The sequence below is a fragment of the Hordeum vulgare genome, chromosome 4H, assembly GCF_904849725.1.
Source record: "Hordeum vulgare subsp. vulgare chromosome 4H, MorexV3_pseudomolecules_assembly, whole genome shotgun sequence".
In the NCBI taxonomy this organism is placed as follows: Eukaryota; Viridiplantae; Streptophyta; class Magnoliopsida; order Poales; family Poaceae; genus Hordeum; species Hordeum vulgare.
Window position 1 is genome coordinate 544873169 of NC_058521.1, and position 17034 is coordinate 544890202.

At 42.7% G+C, this 17034-nt stretch overlaps 2 protein-coding genes across 2 annotated transcripts; both read left to right on the forward strand.

Annotated features, from left to right (window-relative positions):
• Nucleotides 1-1189: 1189 nt before the first annotated feature.
• LOC123449399 (dual-specificity RNA methyltransferase RlmN) lies at nucleotides 1190-6101 on the forward strand. Its single transcript, XM_045126610.1, has 8 exons — nucleotides 1190-1337; nucleotides 1445-1610; nucleotides 3207-3317; nucleotides 3519-3653; nucleotides 4235-4339; nucleotides 4977-5146; nucleotides 5242-5341; nucleotides 5571-6101. Exons 1-8 carry the CDS (start codon nucleotides 1222-1224, stop codon nucleotides 5811-5813), a joined length of 1146 nt encoding a protein of 381 aa, XP_044982545.1. The 5' UTR covers nucleotides 1190-1221; the 3' UTR covers nucleotides 5814-6101.
• A 3281-nt stretch (nucleotides 6102-9382) lies between these two features.
• LOC123449400 (mitochondrial outer membrane protein porin 5) lies at nucleotides 9383-12922 on the forward strand. Its single transcript, XM_045126611.1, has 6 exons — nucleotides 9383-9556; nucleotides 9659-9726; nucleotides 11648-11758; nucleotides 11851-11937; nucleotides 12011-12219; nucleotides 12301-12922. Exons 1-6 carry the CDS (start codon nucleotides 9505-9507, stop codon nucleotides 12605-12607), a joined length of 834 nt encoding a protein of 277 aa, XP_044982546.1. The 5' UTR covers nucleotides 9383-9504; the 3' UTR covers nucleotides 12608-12922.
• Nucleotides 12923-17034: the final 4112 nt, after the last annotated feature.

A 17034-nucleotide genomic window follows, 5' to 3' on the forward strand; every position in this document is an offset into this window, starting at 1 on the left:
GGAGCAAAATAAATAAATATACACTTTAAAATATGTCGACACACATCCGTATATAATCCATAATAAAATCTATAAAAGATCTTATATTTAGAAATGGAGGAAGTACATTGTTTGTTTGGGAGGCAAGGACATTGAGGAGGGAAGGAGAAATGTAATTAAGGAGGTTTAAATTCTTATGTATCTCTTCCCGTCCCCTGTTAATTCACTTGGGACGAGACTTCCTCTTAAAATCACACTGCTAATTCCCATCACATGCACCAAACATGGGATTAGGGCTACTAATCATCTTTTTAGCCCCCAATAAACTACATCCTTTATACTCTCATTCCCTTTCCTCAAAGTAGCCAAACACGCTAAGTAATGGACACCGAGGAAAGTTCGTCGCTAGACCCATCACATCTGCATCTACCACACATAGGGACGTCCGCATTGAGTGCGTCGAATAGGTTGACGAGCGTCGGGCTGCTCTGTGGTATGCTACTTCTAGTCCCCCCCCCCTCCTCCATTGTGATCAGCCGGAGTCTTGGGTCGCTCATTGCCGAAGACGACACATTTCGTTGCTTAGGATAATGAAAGAAACGCTCTTTTTCAGTGGCATTAGGTGATGGGCCCCCACCTTGATTGTGTTGACTACAATGACGATATTGGGTCGTTCATTATGAAGACGATACATTACACTACTTTTAAATCCACAACCTAAGTAGCATGATAACCAAAGAGGCGCTCTTTTCGAATAGTTTGAATTCCTTATCACATGTGTCACATGATCCGAAGAGGCGCTCTTTTGAGACGTTAGGGGAGGGGTCCCCTCTTGATTGTGTCAAGTAGGCTGACACCATTGGGCTGCTCATCGTCGAAGACGCTATGTTACACTATTTCTAAATCCACCACATCACAAACATGATAGTCGAAAACGCGCTCTTCCACGGGCCAACGGGAGTGAGCCTTTCTCCTTAATTAGCATATCATGAACTCAAAGGCAGAGCAAAACTAAGCTACTATTTCATCATCATACTATCTCATCCTTAATTTGGAAAACCTAAATCCCACCCTTAATTCCCTGGTTCCGAATTAATCATTACCTGGCCCGTTCTCTTTCATTTCTACAAGCAACTCCCACTCAAAACCCCCACACAAACCCACACATTGCTTCACCCCCTCACTTCCCCTTCCCCCCCGCCCCCGCCCCCTCCCCCTCCCCCTCCCCCTCCCGAACCCCCAATGGCGTCGTCGTCCTCGTCGCCGCCGGCGCGCCGCTCCGTGTTCGACGCCGCCTACATCCGCGCGGAGTTCGACGCCGCCGGCATCTCCCCCTCCTTCATCCCTGCCATCTGGAAGTACGCCTCTCTAAGCCCTAGAACCCTACGCGCACGCCGCCGCCGCCCAATCTCCGCCTCCTCCCCTGTTTCGAGCGGTGGCGCTCACTCTGTGTGGGCGTGTTCAGGTACGTGCTGCAGAACCCTAGGTGCAGCGACCTCGACGGCGTCCCGTCGCTCTCGGCGGCCGCGTACGCGCTCCTGCGGAACAAGTTCCGGCCGACCACCTCGACCCTCACCGCCGCCGCCGAATCCAAGGACCGCACCACCACCAAGCTGCTCATCCGCCTCCAGGTGAATGCCTAGCTGCTCGCGTCAGATCAATTTTGCGGACGGTGATGTAGGGTGCGACATTTTGGTTTTGTAAGATTTTTTAGGTCTTGTAAGTTTTTTAGGACCTGGTGACTGTCTAGGGCATATCTAGATGTGCTATAGTTATTTCACATCTAAGTGACTTAGTGCCGCTTTTGTTATAGTTTCCCTTACCCTAATCCCAGCCCCTAGATATGAGATTGACTTAGTGCTGTTTTTGTTGTCTGCAGTCCTACCCTGGTTTTGGACCTTTATATAGGACAATTCGCTGAGTCTCCCCTTATGTTCTCACCACCTTTCTGGTTTATAGCTTTTGTGTTTTGTTTTTGCAAAAACTCGTACCTTTGATTTTACTATGTTAGATATTGATAAATATTGATAAACATGTATTTTAGTGGGACCATAATTTAATTGCTGCTTGAGAAACATTTTATCGATCAAGCCTTGCCATGAGTTTCTCCAGTGAACTATGCATAAGTCCTGGATCATAGCGTGTAGGAGGGCATATTGAAGTATTTTGCCATCTAATGTGGCCTGCACTAATAAATATCTAGATTATCTCGGGCTCGTTACATGTGTGGTGTTTATGGTCACTATACTAACATAAAAATATGTTCCCTGTATTAAATCAAAATGTATCAGTACTTGTCTATGAACTTCATTCCAATGCTGGTCAAAGAACTATGCTGTTTGATTCAAGTGCAAACAAACATCAGCCACTTGTATGGATGTTGTTGAGGAAATTGATGTACAAATTGTTATCTGTACCTTCAGTAGCAATACGTTAGCATGTTTTTCTTGCTCTCTAGTTATGCTGCCTACCCAGGTGATCATGATAATTGTAGTGAACTGGGATTTATGAGGTTATATACCAATAGGAGGATGGCAGGGCAATATGGCTAATTCGGGAGGGGTTAGAATTATATTGGGGATTGAGAGGGTGAAGTAGGTGGGAGATATATTGTAATATTCTTACTTGATAAAAATGGATGCTCCAAGTCTCTTTATATAGAGCTGGTCCTAACAAATTGATTCTAAACAAATATCATATCTAAGGAAATATGCTAAGATGTATAGTATCTCTTATTGGCTTAGGCCCAAGCTAAGTGATGTCTTACCTCTAATTGATTACCCCTAATCTAAATGCTACTATTCCTAACTTTAAGGTAACTGTAATTGTATCCCTTAACTGGAGTCAGCTAGGGCCTGCTGGGTCTAGTGTGTGGGTGACCCATCCACATGATAATAATACTCTTGATCCAAAGCTTGGATGATTCAAGTTGTGTTGGACTTGTGATAGTGCGTGCTGTATTAATTTTATAGTTTCCTAACAATCTGAATTTTACACAACCACATCTTGAACTCTGTAATGCCACTCAGTACCATTTCATTTCATCACCGCTGCCAATTTGACTTGATTTGGTTGCTTGCATGTGAAACACCTTTCCTTTTGTTATCGTTGTTGTCAGATACTTTTGCTTGTTTCCATTTGGTGGCACAAATTATACTTGTTAGCTTGTTCTAACTACTAATATCAAAGGTGTTGTTCTAATCACACTTACAATTTTGCGGCTCTAGAATGGGGAATCTGTAGAAGCAGTGATCATGCGGTATGATTCACGACTGGGGAAGTATGATGGGAAGACACGCCCTGGAGGAGTGCGTTCAACCCTGTGTGTATCATCACAGGTAGATATATTTTCCTTTCATATTGAACGACCAGTGCTTTAGTAAGACCTAAAGACTTGTTTCTAATGGCATAAATTGTTTAGGTAGTATTGCTTCTGTGGACCTGTTGGTAACCTTTTGTGCGGCAGTATGCTATGATCATTGTTACGCTTGTGACTTTCTGATTATTTTTTATTCACTTTGCTCTATAATATAACACAGGTTGGGTGCAAGATGGGCTGTAGATTCTGTGCTACTGGAACAATGGGATTCAAAAGCAACCTTTCCTCTGGAGAAATTATTGAGCAGATGGTCCATGCAACCCGTTATTCTCAAATTCGAAACATTGTTTTCATGGTAATTTTAATTCTTAACGTGTTACGAGTTTCCTGGTATTTCTTTTCGAAAGAAAATCATGCCCACTGGAGTTTTTTCATCATCCTAACCTGATTCATTTGTGTTATTTAGTTTTATTATTAATTTTTACGTGTGTACTTTGCATGGTGATTTACGGTCAAAAAGTCGAAGCCATGGTGCATCTTTTTAAAGTGTTGCTGTGGTATATTTTTTGTTGTTTCATGACCGATGTTTGTAAATTTTATGATTATTATTGGCAAAATGTTGGCTGCTGTATGCGTTTGTTCTTGTACGAGGCTAGGCAGGATCACTGTGCTTCATGTTACATATACATTTGTTCATAAACATTTATGCATGTTCAAATTATTATATGGAGAACCATTTGTACTTGTATCGGTAAGTGCTTCCACTATTTTATCTATACAATGTGTCTTTATGGACAAACTACTGTGCCAATTGTGTTACTAGTGCTAATGTTATTAGTGAGAAAATTGGTTGATAATCTTATTGGATCTGATGTCTGGTAAACAGTATTCTCTAGATGGCTTTCAGTTTATGTACTTGCTCTGCCGTATATGCAGGGAATGGGGGAGCCATTAAACAACTATACTGCTTTGGTTGAAGCAATCCAAGTCTTGACAGGATTTCCCTTTCAGATTTCACCCAAGAGAGTTACTGTATCTACTGTAAGCATACCTGCATAAGTAGCTAACCTTATTGAACACTTATTAAAGTGACTTTCTGAATGAGCTATTATTGCCCCTGTTTTGTGATGAACCACACACTGGAAAATTGCGTCAAAGATATAGTTGACAACTGAGCAATGATCACCCAGCAAATAGTGCAGTGGGCATTTGATATAGTAACGATGTACTTGTCTGCTGAGTGGTCATCTCCTATTTCACTGTTATAAATTATTTTGCTGTCCAAATAATAATGTTGTTGGTTACCTGGATCATAAGACATGCATTTCCCTTTTTTACTCCACCTATTACTGAAGCTGCTTCCAGTCTACACTCCATAAACGGATAAACCTGCCATGCTGTATACCTTTGTTCTTGTTTGTCTAGTGGACTTATTGATGCTGATAACTTGATATTAATTTGTGCTCTTGTGCTATCCATTTGACCTGTACTGTAGTAGCTATTATGGCTTGTGTACCATATGGTTCATCATGGTGTAAGTATCTCCTGCTAATATTTAGTTGAACTATCGAGTTTCGTTTAGGACTATTGTAGCTGAAAAATTGATCATCATTTAGGATTGGACTTGGAGCAACTTTTGTAAATCTTAGTTTATATCGTAATATATGATGTACTGCAGGTTGGGATTATCCATTCGATCAACAAGTTCAACAATGATCTTCCAAATATAAATTTAGCCGTGTCATTGCATGCTCCTGACCAAGACATACGTTGTCATATAATGCCTGCAGCACGGGCCTTTCCTTTAGCAAAGTTAATGAATGCATTACAATCGTATCAAAATGCGAGGTAAGATTCTACAAATGTCACGACTTTGTCAATGCCAAAGTTTTACAGTGAGTAGTTTTAAGTATCAACGATCTCGCTTCCATGTTCCATTGCAGCAAGCAGACAATCTTCATTGAGTACATTATGCTTGATGGAGTGAACGATCAGGAGGAGCATGCCCACAAGCTTGGTAAACTACTTGAAAATTTTAAAGCGGTGAGATATGTTGTCTCTTGTTACTATGTCTTTTTTTCAGAACTGTTGTGAACCATCTGAAGTTCTGAACCGCATCTGATGTGAATGTGTGCTTCAAATCAGTGTTTTTTTTCTTAGGCACCAAGCACATAATGAATTTTTTAGTGTCTTTGTGATCTTGCTTATTTCATCTTCATTATTGGTCACATGTTGAAACCAATCATCACTCTGTTCTCCTAATCACTGACAGGTTGTTAACCTGATACCATTCAATCCAATTGGCTCAGCAAGCACTTTCAAGACAAGCAGTGACCAGAGCATTAAGAAGTTCCAGAAGGTCCTGAGAGGCATCTACAGCATCAGAACCACCGTTCGCCAGGAGATGGGTCAAGACATAGCCGGTGCCTGTGGGCAGTTGGTGGTTAGCCTGCCCGATGAAAGATCGGCAGGTGGTGCCACCCTTCTGTCAGACATCGAAGACCTCAGGATCTGACCTCTGCCCTACCTGTTGCCCGATATATCATCGAAAAGTCGAATTATTACCAGTCAGCGTCATGACTTGATATAGTATCTAGCACCATAGTTCCCAACCAAGCTTTTAAAGTACAGACCTGATTTTGGCCATCGTGTGTGTTTCCCTTCCAACTTGGGAATGCAATTTTTCTGCTGTTAGCACAAATGCGGAAATGCTTGGACAGCAACTGAAAAATGGTGGCAACTCTATCCAAACCTTGTGATGGACATATATATAGTAGCACCGCAGCTCTGGCCTTGCCTTCGATGTTTGCCTCGTGTTGAAGGTAGATGTGGATCTCCTGCTACCATTTTGATATTTGATCTGGGTGTCTTGGGCTTGATCTCTTTGTTGCTTGTTTGTTTACTTGTGTCGGCGGGTCTGTTGCCTGGTTGCTCAGACGTTATGCTGCTGCATGTGTGGGGTGATGATGCGTGGAGCTGGCAATTGGTGGGGTGTCATGTCTAGTGCTGGCAGCTGACCAGACACGGTGAATGAACAGCTCAGCTCGTTTTCTTTTCTGGCGTCTAGGAAATGTGGATGCTGGGCGGGAGCCTGCTCCAATGTCGAGAAGGGGTGATGCGGGTTAGTTTCAGGTGATACCAAGGCTAAACGTGAGAATGGTTATTAAAAAATCGGGTGTAATGGTTTGGTTCTTACTTTGGGTTTGATTGGTTCAGGTTTTATTGGGCTGAGATTTTTTTAGTTTGGTTTTGGTTTGGGTATATGGAGAAACCAGTTTGGGTATAGTTGGTTATGGGTTTAAACGGTTTGGTTATTAGCGGTTATGAACTATGTGTCCAAACTGATTTTTAGGCATTGGTTATATGAAATAATCAACTACGACCGAGAACGAGTATCTTTGATCCGCGTGCATGCTGTTAATTATGTATTATGGGGAAACAACAGATGAAAATTGGAAGTGTTTTCTTGTGTTTTCGCTAAGCAATTTGATTTTAATACACTTGTTAGTGAGCTTATCAGCCATGGACATGTTCTTTTTGTCTCTTACTGTGTGTTGACTGTATCTCAAGGATTACTTTGTTTCTAAACTGTTGTAGATGCACTTATGCCTTTTCTATCTTATTTGTTTCTTAACATGTCAATTTGTGCAATCGTATGTACATTAAAGCAAACCCATGGTTATGTACTGGGTTTAAACTCATGGTTATGTTTTGGGTGAAAAAAATAGTGGGTTTGGTTTTGGTTGGGCTAAAAATGACACTAAATGGGTATGGTTCAAGTATGGTTTTGAGAGATAAATAAATGGGTATGGTTCAAGTATGAAACCATTCTCAGGTTTAACCAAGGCCTAGGTAATACTGTGAATCTAAAATCCGGCGGCGCCTGAGGAGCTCTACTAATTGTGTGCAATTTTTAGACTTTTGGATGACCTTTTTGCAAAATGTTCAGGACCTCTTGAGAGCCGTCGGATCTGAGATCCAGTGACCCAGAAGCTCGTATCACCTAAGGACATCTCCAGCCGCGCCCGAGGACACTCCTTCAAGCATATTTTTTAGCAGCAGTAGAAAAAAAAAATCCCAGCCATGCCCCTAGGACGTTGTTTTGCATCGGATTTGACCAAAACTAGGCTAAGAGATCCCAAGCCAAACCCAGCACCCGAGGAGGGGGGAGCGCACCGGTCAGCCTCTCTTCTCTCTCTACTCCTTTTTTCTGCTAGATGCATTATGTACATGCAAAAAAGAAATCTCTCCTCTTTCTCTCTCTCTCTCTCCACATGTGTTCGGCTGGGTGAGGAGATGGCTGGAAAAATTCTTCCCCCCAGTGCAAAAATTCCGTCAGGGCAATCCCAGAAGACCGAAAAAACGCCTCGTGGGGGCACAACGGTGGAGATGCCCTAAGTCTTGGAATCACTTGAAATTTCCCCGTGGCCGTTGATTGTCGTGGCAGTGAATGGTAGGGCAGCCATTGGAAAAACAAAAATGTATTCTTACATTGAACTCATAGTACACTAGTTCATTTAAGTTAGCAATTACTCCCTTGGCATAGAAGATTCAAGTCTTCCTGGTAAAAGGACTTAATAAATATGCCAACAAATCCTAAGATAAGTACCATTTTCGATGGCAATTTCCATTACACAAGGATAACAAATTCAAGTGACACATGATAAATAATTAAATTGAAGAACGAAAGTTGTCATGCTTACAATTAAAGTTGCCATTCTCGCAACATTAAATTTGACATAAAAAACATTCGAAATTGTCATGTGCTCATGCCACACGTCATGTATTTATCAGGTTCCTAAATTTACAAGTTCATCTTAGCAAACACGAGCGGATGAAAACAAAACTGATGGGTAGAGACATGTACTATTCACGGGTGTATTTTAAAGAAAAACGACAACGCGAACAATGCAATACGATAATCCAGACTTAGGTAATACCATGATATGAGTTTCTAGGCCGTTGGGTCTAAAATCGGAGCTCTAGTAGCTGTGCACAATTTTGAGACTTCTGAATGACTTTTTTGCAAAACATTGAAGAGCTCCTGAGAGCCACTGGATCTGAGATCCAACGACCTAGAAGCTTGTATCACGCTATCATCCAAGTCTTGGAAAGCTTGTATCGTGGTATGAAACTTCCCTGTGGTCGTTGATTCCCGTGGCGACGAATGACAGGACAACTATTGGAGAAACAAAAAATGTATTCTTATGTTAAACTCATGGTATACTAGTTCATTTAAGTTAGCAACTGCTCCCTTGACATAGGAGATTCAAGTCTTCTTGGTAAAAAGACTTAATAAATATGACAACAAATCCTAAGATAAGTGCCCTTTTAGATGGCAATTTCGGTCATACAAGGATGACAAATTTAAATGACACATGCCAAAATCTAGTCAAAAATAAATTAAAGCACGAAAGTTGTCATGCTTACAACTAAATTTGCCATTCTTGCGTCATTAAACTTAACATAAAAACGTTTAAAATTGTCATGTGCTCGTGCCACATGTCATGTATTTATCAGGTTCCTAAATTTACAAGTTCATCTTAGCAAACACGAGCCGATGGATAAAAAACCGATGGATAGACACGTGTAATATTTACGGGTGTATTTTAAAAAACGACAATTCAAACAATGCAAAACGACAATCCAGACTTTGCCTTAGTTTATTTATTACTCCCTCTGTCCTGAAATAATTGTCTCAACTTTGTACTAGCTGTAATATAAAATTATAGCATAAAGTTGTACTAAGATTAAGACACTTATTTTAGAATGAAGGAATTATTATTCAACTGTTTGGCACAGAAGATTCAAGGCCCGTAAAAAGACTACTCTTAGTAATTATGTCAACAAATCTAATGGGATGGTTCAAAAGAAAAATCTAATGGGAAAGACAGGTGCCCTTTCATTCAGGCAAAAAGGAAGTTGGAGAAAGAAAAAGAACAAGATTCGGTGCGTTCGTCACGAAAGAAGGATCGATCTGGAGCGTACGATGCTGGGATCGCGAGATCGTGCGGCCACGAGGGTCCGGATAGCGGAAGCAGCCCCCTCCAACGGGTCCTCCTGCCTTTCGCACGGCTCACGCGATTACTAGTGGCGGAACGGGACTCGCTGGCAATCTCTCTCTGACCCTCTCCACCCTTTTCGTTCCTCGCTCCTCCTCCTCGGCGGCCGCCTCCCCGCAGCCCCTCCCCCAAGCCGCCGCCGCCATGGCCATGAAGGGACCGGGCCTCTTCACCGACATCGGCAAGAAGGCCAAGGGTACCTGCCTGCATCCCCTTCTCTCTTTCCACCCTCGTCCGCACTGCATCTCCTCTCTCTAATCTGTTCGGTCCTCCCCTCTGGCGTCTCCGTGATCTGCAGATCTGCTCACCAGGGACTACACCTACGACCAGAAGCTCTCCGTCTCCACCGTCAGCTCCTCCGGAGTGGTAAGGATCCCGTCCCGCTCCCGCGACTCGATTCGATGCCAGTGCTGTCGCGTCGTTTGCCGTCGGGCCGTACGATCTAGTAACCCTCCGATGGTTCCTCCCTGGCTATGAGTAGATTGGGTTCCACACTGTTGTACGTCTTCTAGCACTCCTGTTTGCTCGGAATCTCCGCGGTTGTTGGGTATTGATGTTAGTGTTTTGAATGCGGATGGAGGCCGTGCTTTGTGCCCTTAGTATGTGCTGGCTGCTTGGTACCCTGATGCGGTGTGAGAATCTCGTTGTAGTATCCTTGTACAACAATGTGGTCTCATGTTGGCCGAGGTTGATTGGGGGAACACGACCATCATTCGAGCTGAGCAATACCTTCTGTCTGACCGTCGTGGTTAAGACGCTGCTGATGGCCCACTTTGTTGCTGGCTCCTTTGTGGCAACGATCACTGTCCTCTTTCACGAATGGTTATGCAAGTGTTTTGTAGAGTTTGTCCTTGCCCTGCTGGCAGCCACTGTTTTTTGTAATTAATTAAGGCTTGCGCTTAGTTTCCAAGACTGAAAACAGAACACAAACTGTTGCAAATTTGTGATTTGAGAAGCTTTTAACTTTGTGTCATGGTTATGTGCCTTCATAAGGTTTCTGAAACATTCCTTTTGTAAAGATTCAATGTGCCTTATCAGTTGTGATTGGATGCCTGGTCATGTAGTGTATGCAGTCCACCCCCCCACCCCCCCACCCCCACCCAAAAATCTATATGTGGTTATTGCACTTGCCAAACTGTCGATGTTGGAATTGTCTGACCAACACAAATATGGTGCTTGTTTGAAATTGTCAAGAGCGTTGACACTTTGCATATACACTTTCTGGCCATTTTCTTTCTGTTCCTGTTCCTGATGTATACAATTGCTTCTTGGGGTGATGGCTATGGTCAAAAGTTTCTTCTAGGATAAATACAGGCTGTTGCTACGCAAGTTAAATGCTCGTCCACTGCTGTAGAAGTTCTTTTCTATTGCATGAGTTTTTTAAACGCTTGTGTCATCATATATGAAAATTATAAATCAACTGAATTAACTAATCAAAAGATTGTGATGCATCTGTGTACTACATATAATATACAATAACTGAATTGAATTCCTCAGCAACTTAAGAGGTAATCTCGGAGAACTTGGATCTTTATAATAGTATATAAAGGATATGTTTTAGTTGGATATACTGATTTAACAAAAACCGTTGCAGCTGTGCAATTTATGTGTTCGTTTGTGCTAGGAAGAGATTATTATGATTCATTAACATGTTCTTTCAAACGAATCGGTGTTTTGAGAAATTGAAGTGTTTTATTAAGACATACCGTTTGCCATGTCACACTTCCCCAAATAACATGTGTGTTATGAAACTTCAGTATTTTAGCATCTCAAATATTTCAGTAAGATCATTCTGGTTATCATAATACTTCTGTGTTTAGCTAGATCGTTGAGCCTGAACCATTTGTTTGACTGAAAATGTTCTAATAATATGATTCGCTTACCGTTTTCTCTCCATCTTTTTATCTAGAATTAAGAATAACATGCAGATATGAGAGTCAGTACTTTCAGTGTAAACCTACATTTGACCTATCAGCAATAGTCTGTTCTCATGATAGGCAATTATCCATTGCACAACCAAGATTATGAAGTGAAAATGTAAATTAATTTTATAGTCAGTTTCGGAATATAAACTATGTGTTTATGATAGAACCACCCTGTAGTTTGTTTGAGCTACAGAAAGAACTGTATTTAATTAATTTGCATTTGGAAATGTGCTGATTTTGTTCTTGTATGGTTAATATTTCCCCGTGCACTTCTCTACCATTGATATATTTCCCCGTGCACTGTTTTTGTTATCTGAATTTATTTGCCTTTAATGAACCTGGAATTCATGTATATTGTTCAGGCCGTCACTTCCACAGCTGTGAAGAAAGGAGGGCTTTATTCTCTTGATGTAGCTTCAGCTTACAAGTATAAGAATACTCTTGTTGATGTCAAAGTGGATACAGAATCAAATGTAAGTGATATTGAATACTCCCATTTATGTTTTCCCTCTTTGAAGCCTTCTTTGTATTGTAACACATTTATATTGTATTTGGCTATTTTCAGATCTCTACTACATTGACTGTCTTGGATGTCCTGCCATCCACAAAGCTTGTGACGTCTGTCAAGTTTCCTGATTACAATGCTGGAAAGGTAATATCATTTTGGTGTCAGTTGCCGGTTGTTGGAGTGGAAACAGTCTATGAGCTGAGTTCTTTCTTAACAGGTGGAGGTGCAATACTTCCATGACAATGCAACTTTTGCTGCCGCCGTTGGCATGAAGCCCTCTCCTATGGTTGATTTTTCTGTGGTAGTAGGCCCTAAAGGACTTGCCTTCGGTGGGGAAGCTGGGTTTGACACTTCTTCAGGAAAGTTTACCAAGTACACTGCTGGTTTCAGTGTAACCAAGCCTGACTTCCATGCTTCAGCTATTCTGTAAGTCCATGCTTTGCTGTGATTTTTCATCAGTTGAGATTTGAACTAGCGTTGATTGATAGATTACACCTATGTATACAGGGCAGACAAAGGTGACACCATCAAAGTGTCAGGTGTGTATCACCTTGATGAGAAGCAGAAGGCTTCGGCCGTGGCTGAATTTACCCGGAAGCTCTCAACAAACGAGAACACACTGACAGTTGGTGGCCTGTACACTGTCGACCCTCAGACAGCTGTGAAGGCAAGGCTCAACAACACTGGAAAGCTTGCTGCCCTTCTCCAGCACGAGGTTAAACCAAAGTCACTCTTGACGATATCCGGTGAATTCGACACCAAGGCCTTGGACAGAGCACCCAAGTTTGGGCTGTCACTTGTGCTCAAGCCCTGATGAGATCATACGTGGATGATGGTGGTTGAACATCGGATTCTTTGGTTATTTTTTGTGAAGCTATGGCCAATAATTTGTTCCGCAGACATGTTCTGTTAAATCTCTGGAGGTTTAGGTGCTCTGTGGGCAGGATCCGATAGGCCTTCACCTGGGATTTTATCCAGTCGTTTACTTTTGATGATCATTCATAGATGTATGCAGCTTGTTTCTTTCTACTGTGAGTTCCGAGTAGCTATCACAGTAGTCTGTTACTTGAAGAAGCTACATTTGATTTTTCATGCGGTGTTGATTGATTTTACCGCTAGTTGAGATTTACTGCCTGTCAGGATGTCAATCCTTTTTTCTTACTTTCTATATACTCCTTGCGTTCCAAAATACTTGTTTAGCTCAAATTTGAACTAAAACCACGACAGCTATTTTGGAACAGATGGAGCATTATTCTTCTTGTGGAGTCTCTTTTATAATGTTCTTGGTATTTTCTCTTATTGTTTAAGGCATTAGTATTGGCGATAAGGATTAGTTGACAAATGTGCAGCATTTAAGCTTTCATTTTTTCCACAGCCATGTTTCCGTTTGGATCTTTGATTTGGATACCTGTACTGCAAGGTTTACAGGTATAAAATTATCATATAAATTTTCAGAATTTACCTCCGACCCTTCTTAGTTTAACCAAATGAACTAATTTTTCAAAAGTGAGGTAATTTATGAAAATTTAGTTTATCTATAAATAGGGTTGGTGGGTACCCTGGAGGTTCCGAATTTGCATCCCTAACTGTGAACATAGATCATCATAGTACTTTGTCTTGGTGGATCATGGCCACGGATTGTGTATGGCGTGGCGTGCCCTAAACTTTGATATACAACCAATCCATGGAGCCGTTAAAAAAGGTTATCATCGTGTATATCGTGTCAGGAAAATGCAGAAAGTGTGTCACTATCACGTGACTTGGATGTCACAAGTTCAAAGAAAGCATGTGACTTGGATGTTGGAACCACACCCCGCCACTCTCGCATGAGATTCTTATAATTATCTTGTGAGAACCACTTGTATCCTGATGCTCATTTTTATATACACCTGTGTATCTTTATAAGGAATTTTATATACAACTCGGTATCTTTCCGAGGGATTTTATCATTTTATATACAGATGCGTATCTTTATAAGAAATTTTATATGCAACCCTGTACCTTCGTAAGAAATTTTATATGCAACCCTGTACCTTTGTAAGAAATTTCATATGCACCCGTGGAACCCTATGAGAAATGAGGCGAGATTAATGTATGGATTATGGGTCCCCGTCAACTTCACCCTGTGAACGACAGACACGTTTGAATCATGGATCTCACTACCCCAATATGCCTCACATAGCATCTCCGACAAACGGTGCAAAATAGGACAGCTACACAAAAAAACGTTTCTAGAGCATTCAAACCCGAAATATCCGTTCCGAGTCTAGGCTCATCTGCACCTGGTCAAAAAAAAAATCATAAAAAATACAAAAAAAGCTATTTTTTTGCATGATAGATAATTTGATGCGTGAGGTGCGCTATAAATTTCAGATCATTTGGATATACGAGTAGCTCTCAACAAAAAAGATAAATTGGGTCCGAAAAATACATAAACAGTAAACTTTTTTTACATACTCTAAATTTGTCTTTTTGCCGAAAACTATTCAGATGTTCAAATAATTTGAAATTTAGAACGCACCTCACGCACCAAATTATCTACCATTCACAAAAAATAGATTTTTTTTGTATTTTTTTGATTTTTTTCAACGTGGATACAGGTGAACATGGGCACCAAATCGTTGCTCTCATTTGAACCTAAAAAGAGTGCTTGAGTAGCTGCCCTATCTATCTCCAACAGATGAAGCAAAATAGGACAGGTGTCCAAAAAATCATTTTAGGCAACCAAAAGGTGCTTCAACAATTGCCCTATCTCTACCTCATGCTACAAAAAATTCTGGGCAGCCTCAAATTTTTGCCCCATATGTTGCAATTTTGCAGCAGTCGCCGTGTTGTCGTGAAACAAATCCTGCAGCTCGCTCAACCCAACTGCCAGCTTAAAATTTCACGAGGGGTGGTGGGCGGTGTTGGGAGAAGAACATGAGGTGGAGGGTAGAGAGATGGCCCGAGCGGTGGTGGGCGACTGCTTAGGGGAGGGTGTGTTTGTGAGGCAAAGGCCTAGAGACAGCATCGAGCTATGATTATGGTTGTCGATGGTAGATGCAGGAGGAAAAAAAAATACTTCGACATCCCCAAGATTTTGAATGTATTTTTATTTTTTCGTAAGGGTGTGTTTGTGAGGACATGTGCTAGTTAATCAGCTTGTTTTCCTTCCTAACCCAGCCGACCAGGTCAAACTCTCTCGTCCAAACTTCACCTGTGAGTCCATGGATTCGCCTCCCCTCTGCATGTCTCTCCGGTTGCCGGTGGCGGGGAGGAGAATCCCGATGTCTCCGCTCCGGTTAGTAGTTTAGGTTGTTTTTTAGTCCTCGTAGGTGTAGCTATCGGACGGGTGGCGATGCTTCTTTTTTTTTTTTTGGGCTTCGGTCCTCCTCGAATTCATTTGTGTGGACGTAGTCAGCAAGCTATAGCGTATATTTCCACCGTCTCTTTGGGGTGATGAGGTTAGGGTTTCTTGTCATGTGGCGAGATTCAGTGTCTGCTTCAGATCTATGCAAGGGTTCAACGACAATGGCTACGACTCTAGGACGCTAGTCCATAAGGGCATGTGCGCAAGGACTTCCCCGTTGTCATCGACAAGGTCAAGCCGGCTCCGATAACAGGGTGGCGATAGTGGTGCATTGGCGGCTCGTTTTGGCATCAGTAGTGGTTGTTTAGTGGTCTCGGAATCTCGATGTAAATTTTATTATATTTGAGATGCTTTGTACTTTGAGTGAAATTTTATAGTAGATATGATGCTTTTCGCCAAAGAGTGTTTGTAAGAGCATCTACAAGTGAGAAACTCCAACGCTCGGATGGACGGCCCGGAAAGAAAAACCCGACCCATACGAGCGCCTCAAATGGGCCTCAAACGGCCGGGCTAAGCGGCACCCCTCATATCCAACACAAATATGGGGTAGATATGGGGAGGCCCGGGCACACCCGAGCGCGACCGTGATGTCGGGCTTACGACGCTTGGAAAACCAATAGTCCGACGAGCATCTCCCCCGGTTGGGGTGTGAAAGTCCTGTGGCGCCACCCCAACTCGCCGCCTGAGGCCAAAGTCCGGTTATTTAGGCGACCAACGTCCCGAGCCCTAGCCACAACCCTTTCCTCTCTCTCCCTGCTACCAGCCTGAGCACTTTCCTCTTCGTCTCCACATCTTTCTTCCTTCATCGCCCACCATGGCCCGGCAGAATAAGACCACCTACGCTATGCTAACGTCGGAGTGCCACTTCCACATCGAGGAAGAGATCCGGGCTAGGCGCGCCACCCAGATCATAGTGGGCCTTTCTCCAGACACACTAGAGTTGGAGGAGGAGGGGCGAGCAGCAGCCAGAGCCCATGAAGGGGGCGGATCTGGAGAATGCGGACGCGACGAAGCCGAAGGAGGAGACGGTGTGTGTAAGGGCATAATTCTACCCCACTGGTTTTAGCGATTGATGACAATGCATTTGTGGACTAATCGTGTGCATTAGGCCTTTCATATAACTCATCATTTGGAACAAGATGATTCTCGCCCCTCGGTGGATTAGAGTGAAGACAATTTCTTCCCTGCGTTTCATTTTCGGTGGATTCGACTCGTAGGAGAACTGTACTATATAGGGGGTATGCATCGGAAAGTTTGGCTGGAATCATCACATACACTTTCATTTGCACCCTTGTTCCTTTCCCGTGTCATTGGAGTTGTTCCGACATAGCCTTTGTTTTGGTCCGGAAGGAACCAAGCGGAAGTACCATGCAAGGCAGCGGTAGTGTCGCTTATCTGCTATAGTACCATTGTTGGCAACGGTAGTATCGCTTATTTGCGGTAGTACCACTCTGGGCAGCGGTAGTACCGCTTACGGACGGTAGTGCCATTGCCCAGTACCGCGCGTTGTACCACTGGCTTCGATGTCTCGACTTTTCATGTCGGACTGAACGGTTTTTGGTCGTTAGTACGGCGTGGTAGTACCTAGTACCGCATGTTACTACCGTGCCACTACCATCCTTCTTTCTAGGCCTAGAACTCTCAACAAATTACGAGCGATAGTAGGGTGTGGTACTACCTCTTATCTGCGGTAGCACCGCTCTCGCAACCCAAGTGGTAGTACCGCTTGGGCGAGTGGTAGTACCGCTCCGACAAGACTACCGCCTCGTGGCCTCGTGCCATTGCCCTGTGTGGTTGGCTCAGCCGCCTCCCATGAGCAATAGTACTGCTTGTGTGCGGACTAAGAGGGGATAACGGTTGGATTTGTCCCCCCACTATATAAAGGGGGTCTT

Excerpts from the sequence above, each read along its gene's own strand:
- LOC123449400 (XM_045126611.1), top strand. The coding sequence starts at position 9,505 with ATGGCCATGAAGGGACCGGGCCTCTTCACCGACATCGGCAAGAAGGCC. Across the intron at positions 9,557-9,658 it reads CATCGGCAAGAAGGCCAAGG|ATCTGCTCACCAGGGACTAC; the intron begins GTACCTGCCTGC and ends CGTGATCTGCAG. Across the intron at positions 11,938-12,010 it reads CTGATTACAATGCTGGAAAG|GTGGAGGTGCAATACTTCCA; the intron begins GTAATATCATTT and ends CTTTCTTAACAG.
- LOC123449399 (XM_045126610.1), top strand. The coding sequence starts at position 1,222 with ATGGCGTCGTCGTCCTCGTCGCCGCCGGCGCGCCGCTCCGTGTTCGAC. Across the intron at positions 1,338-1,444 it reads TTCATCCCTGCCATCTGGAA|GTACGTGCTGCAGAACCCTA; the intron begins GTACGCCTCTCT and ends GGGCGTGTTCAG. Across the intron at positions 5,147-5,241 it reads CAATCGTATCAAAATGCGAG|CAAGCAGACAATCTTCATTG; the intron begins GTAAGATTCTAC and ends GTTCCATTGCAG.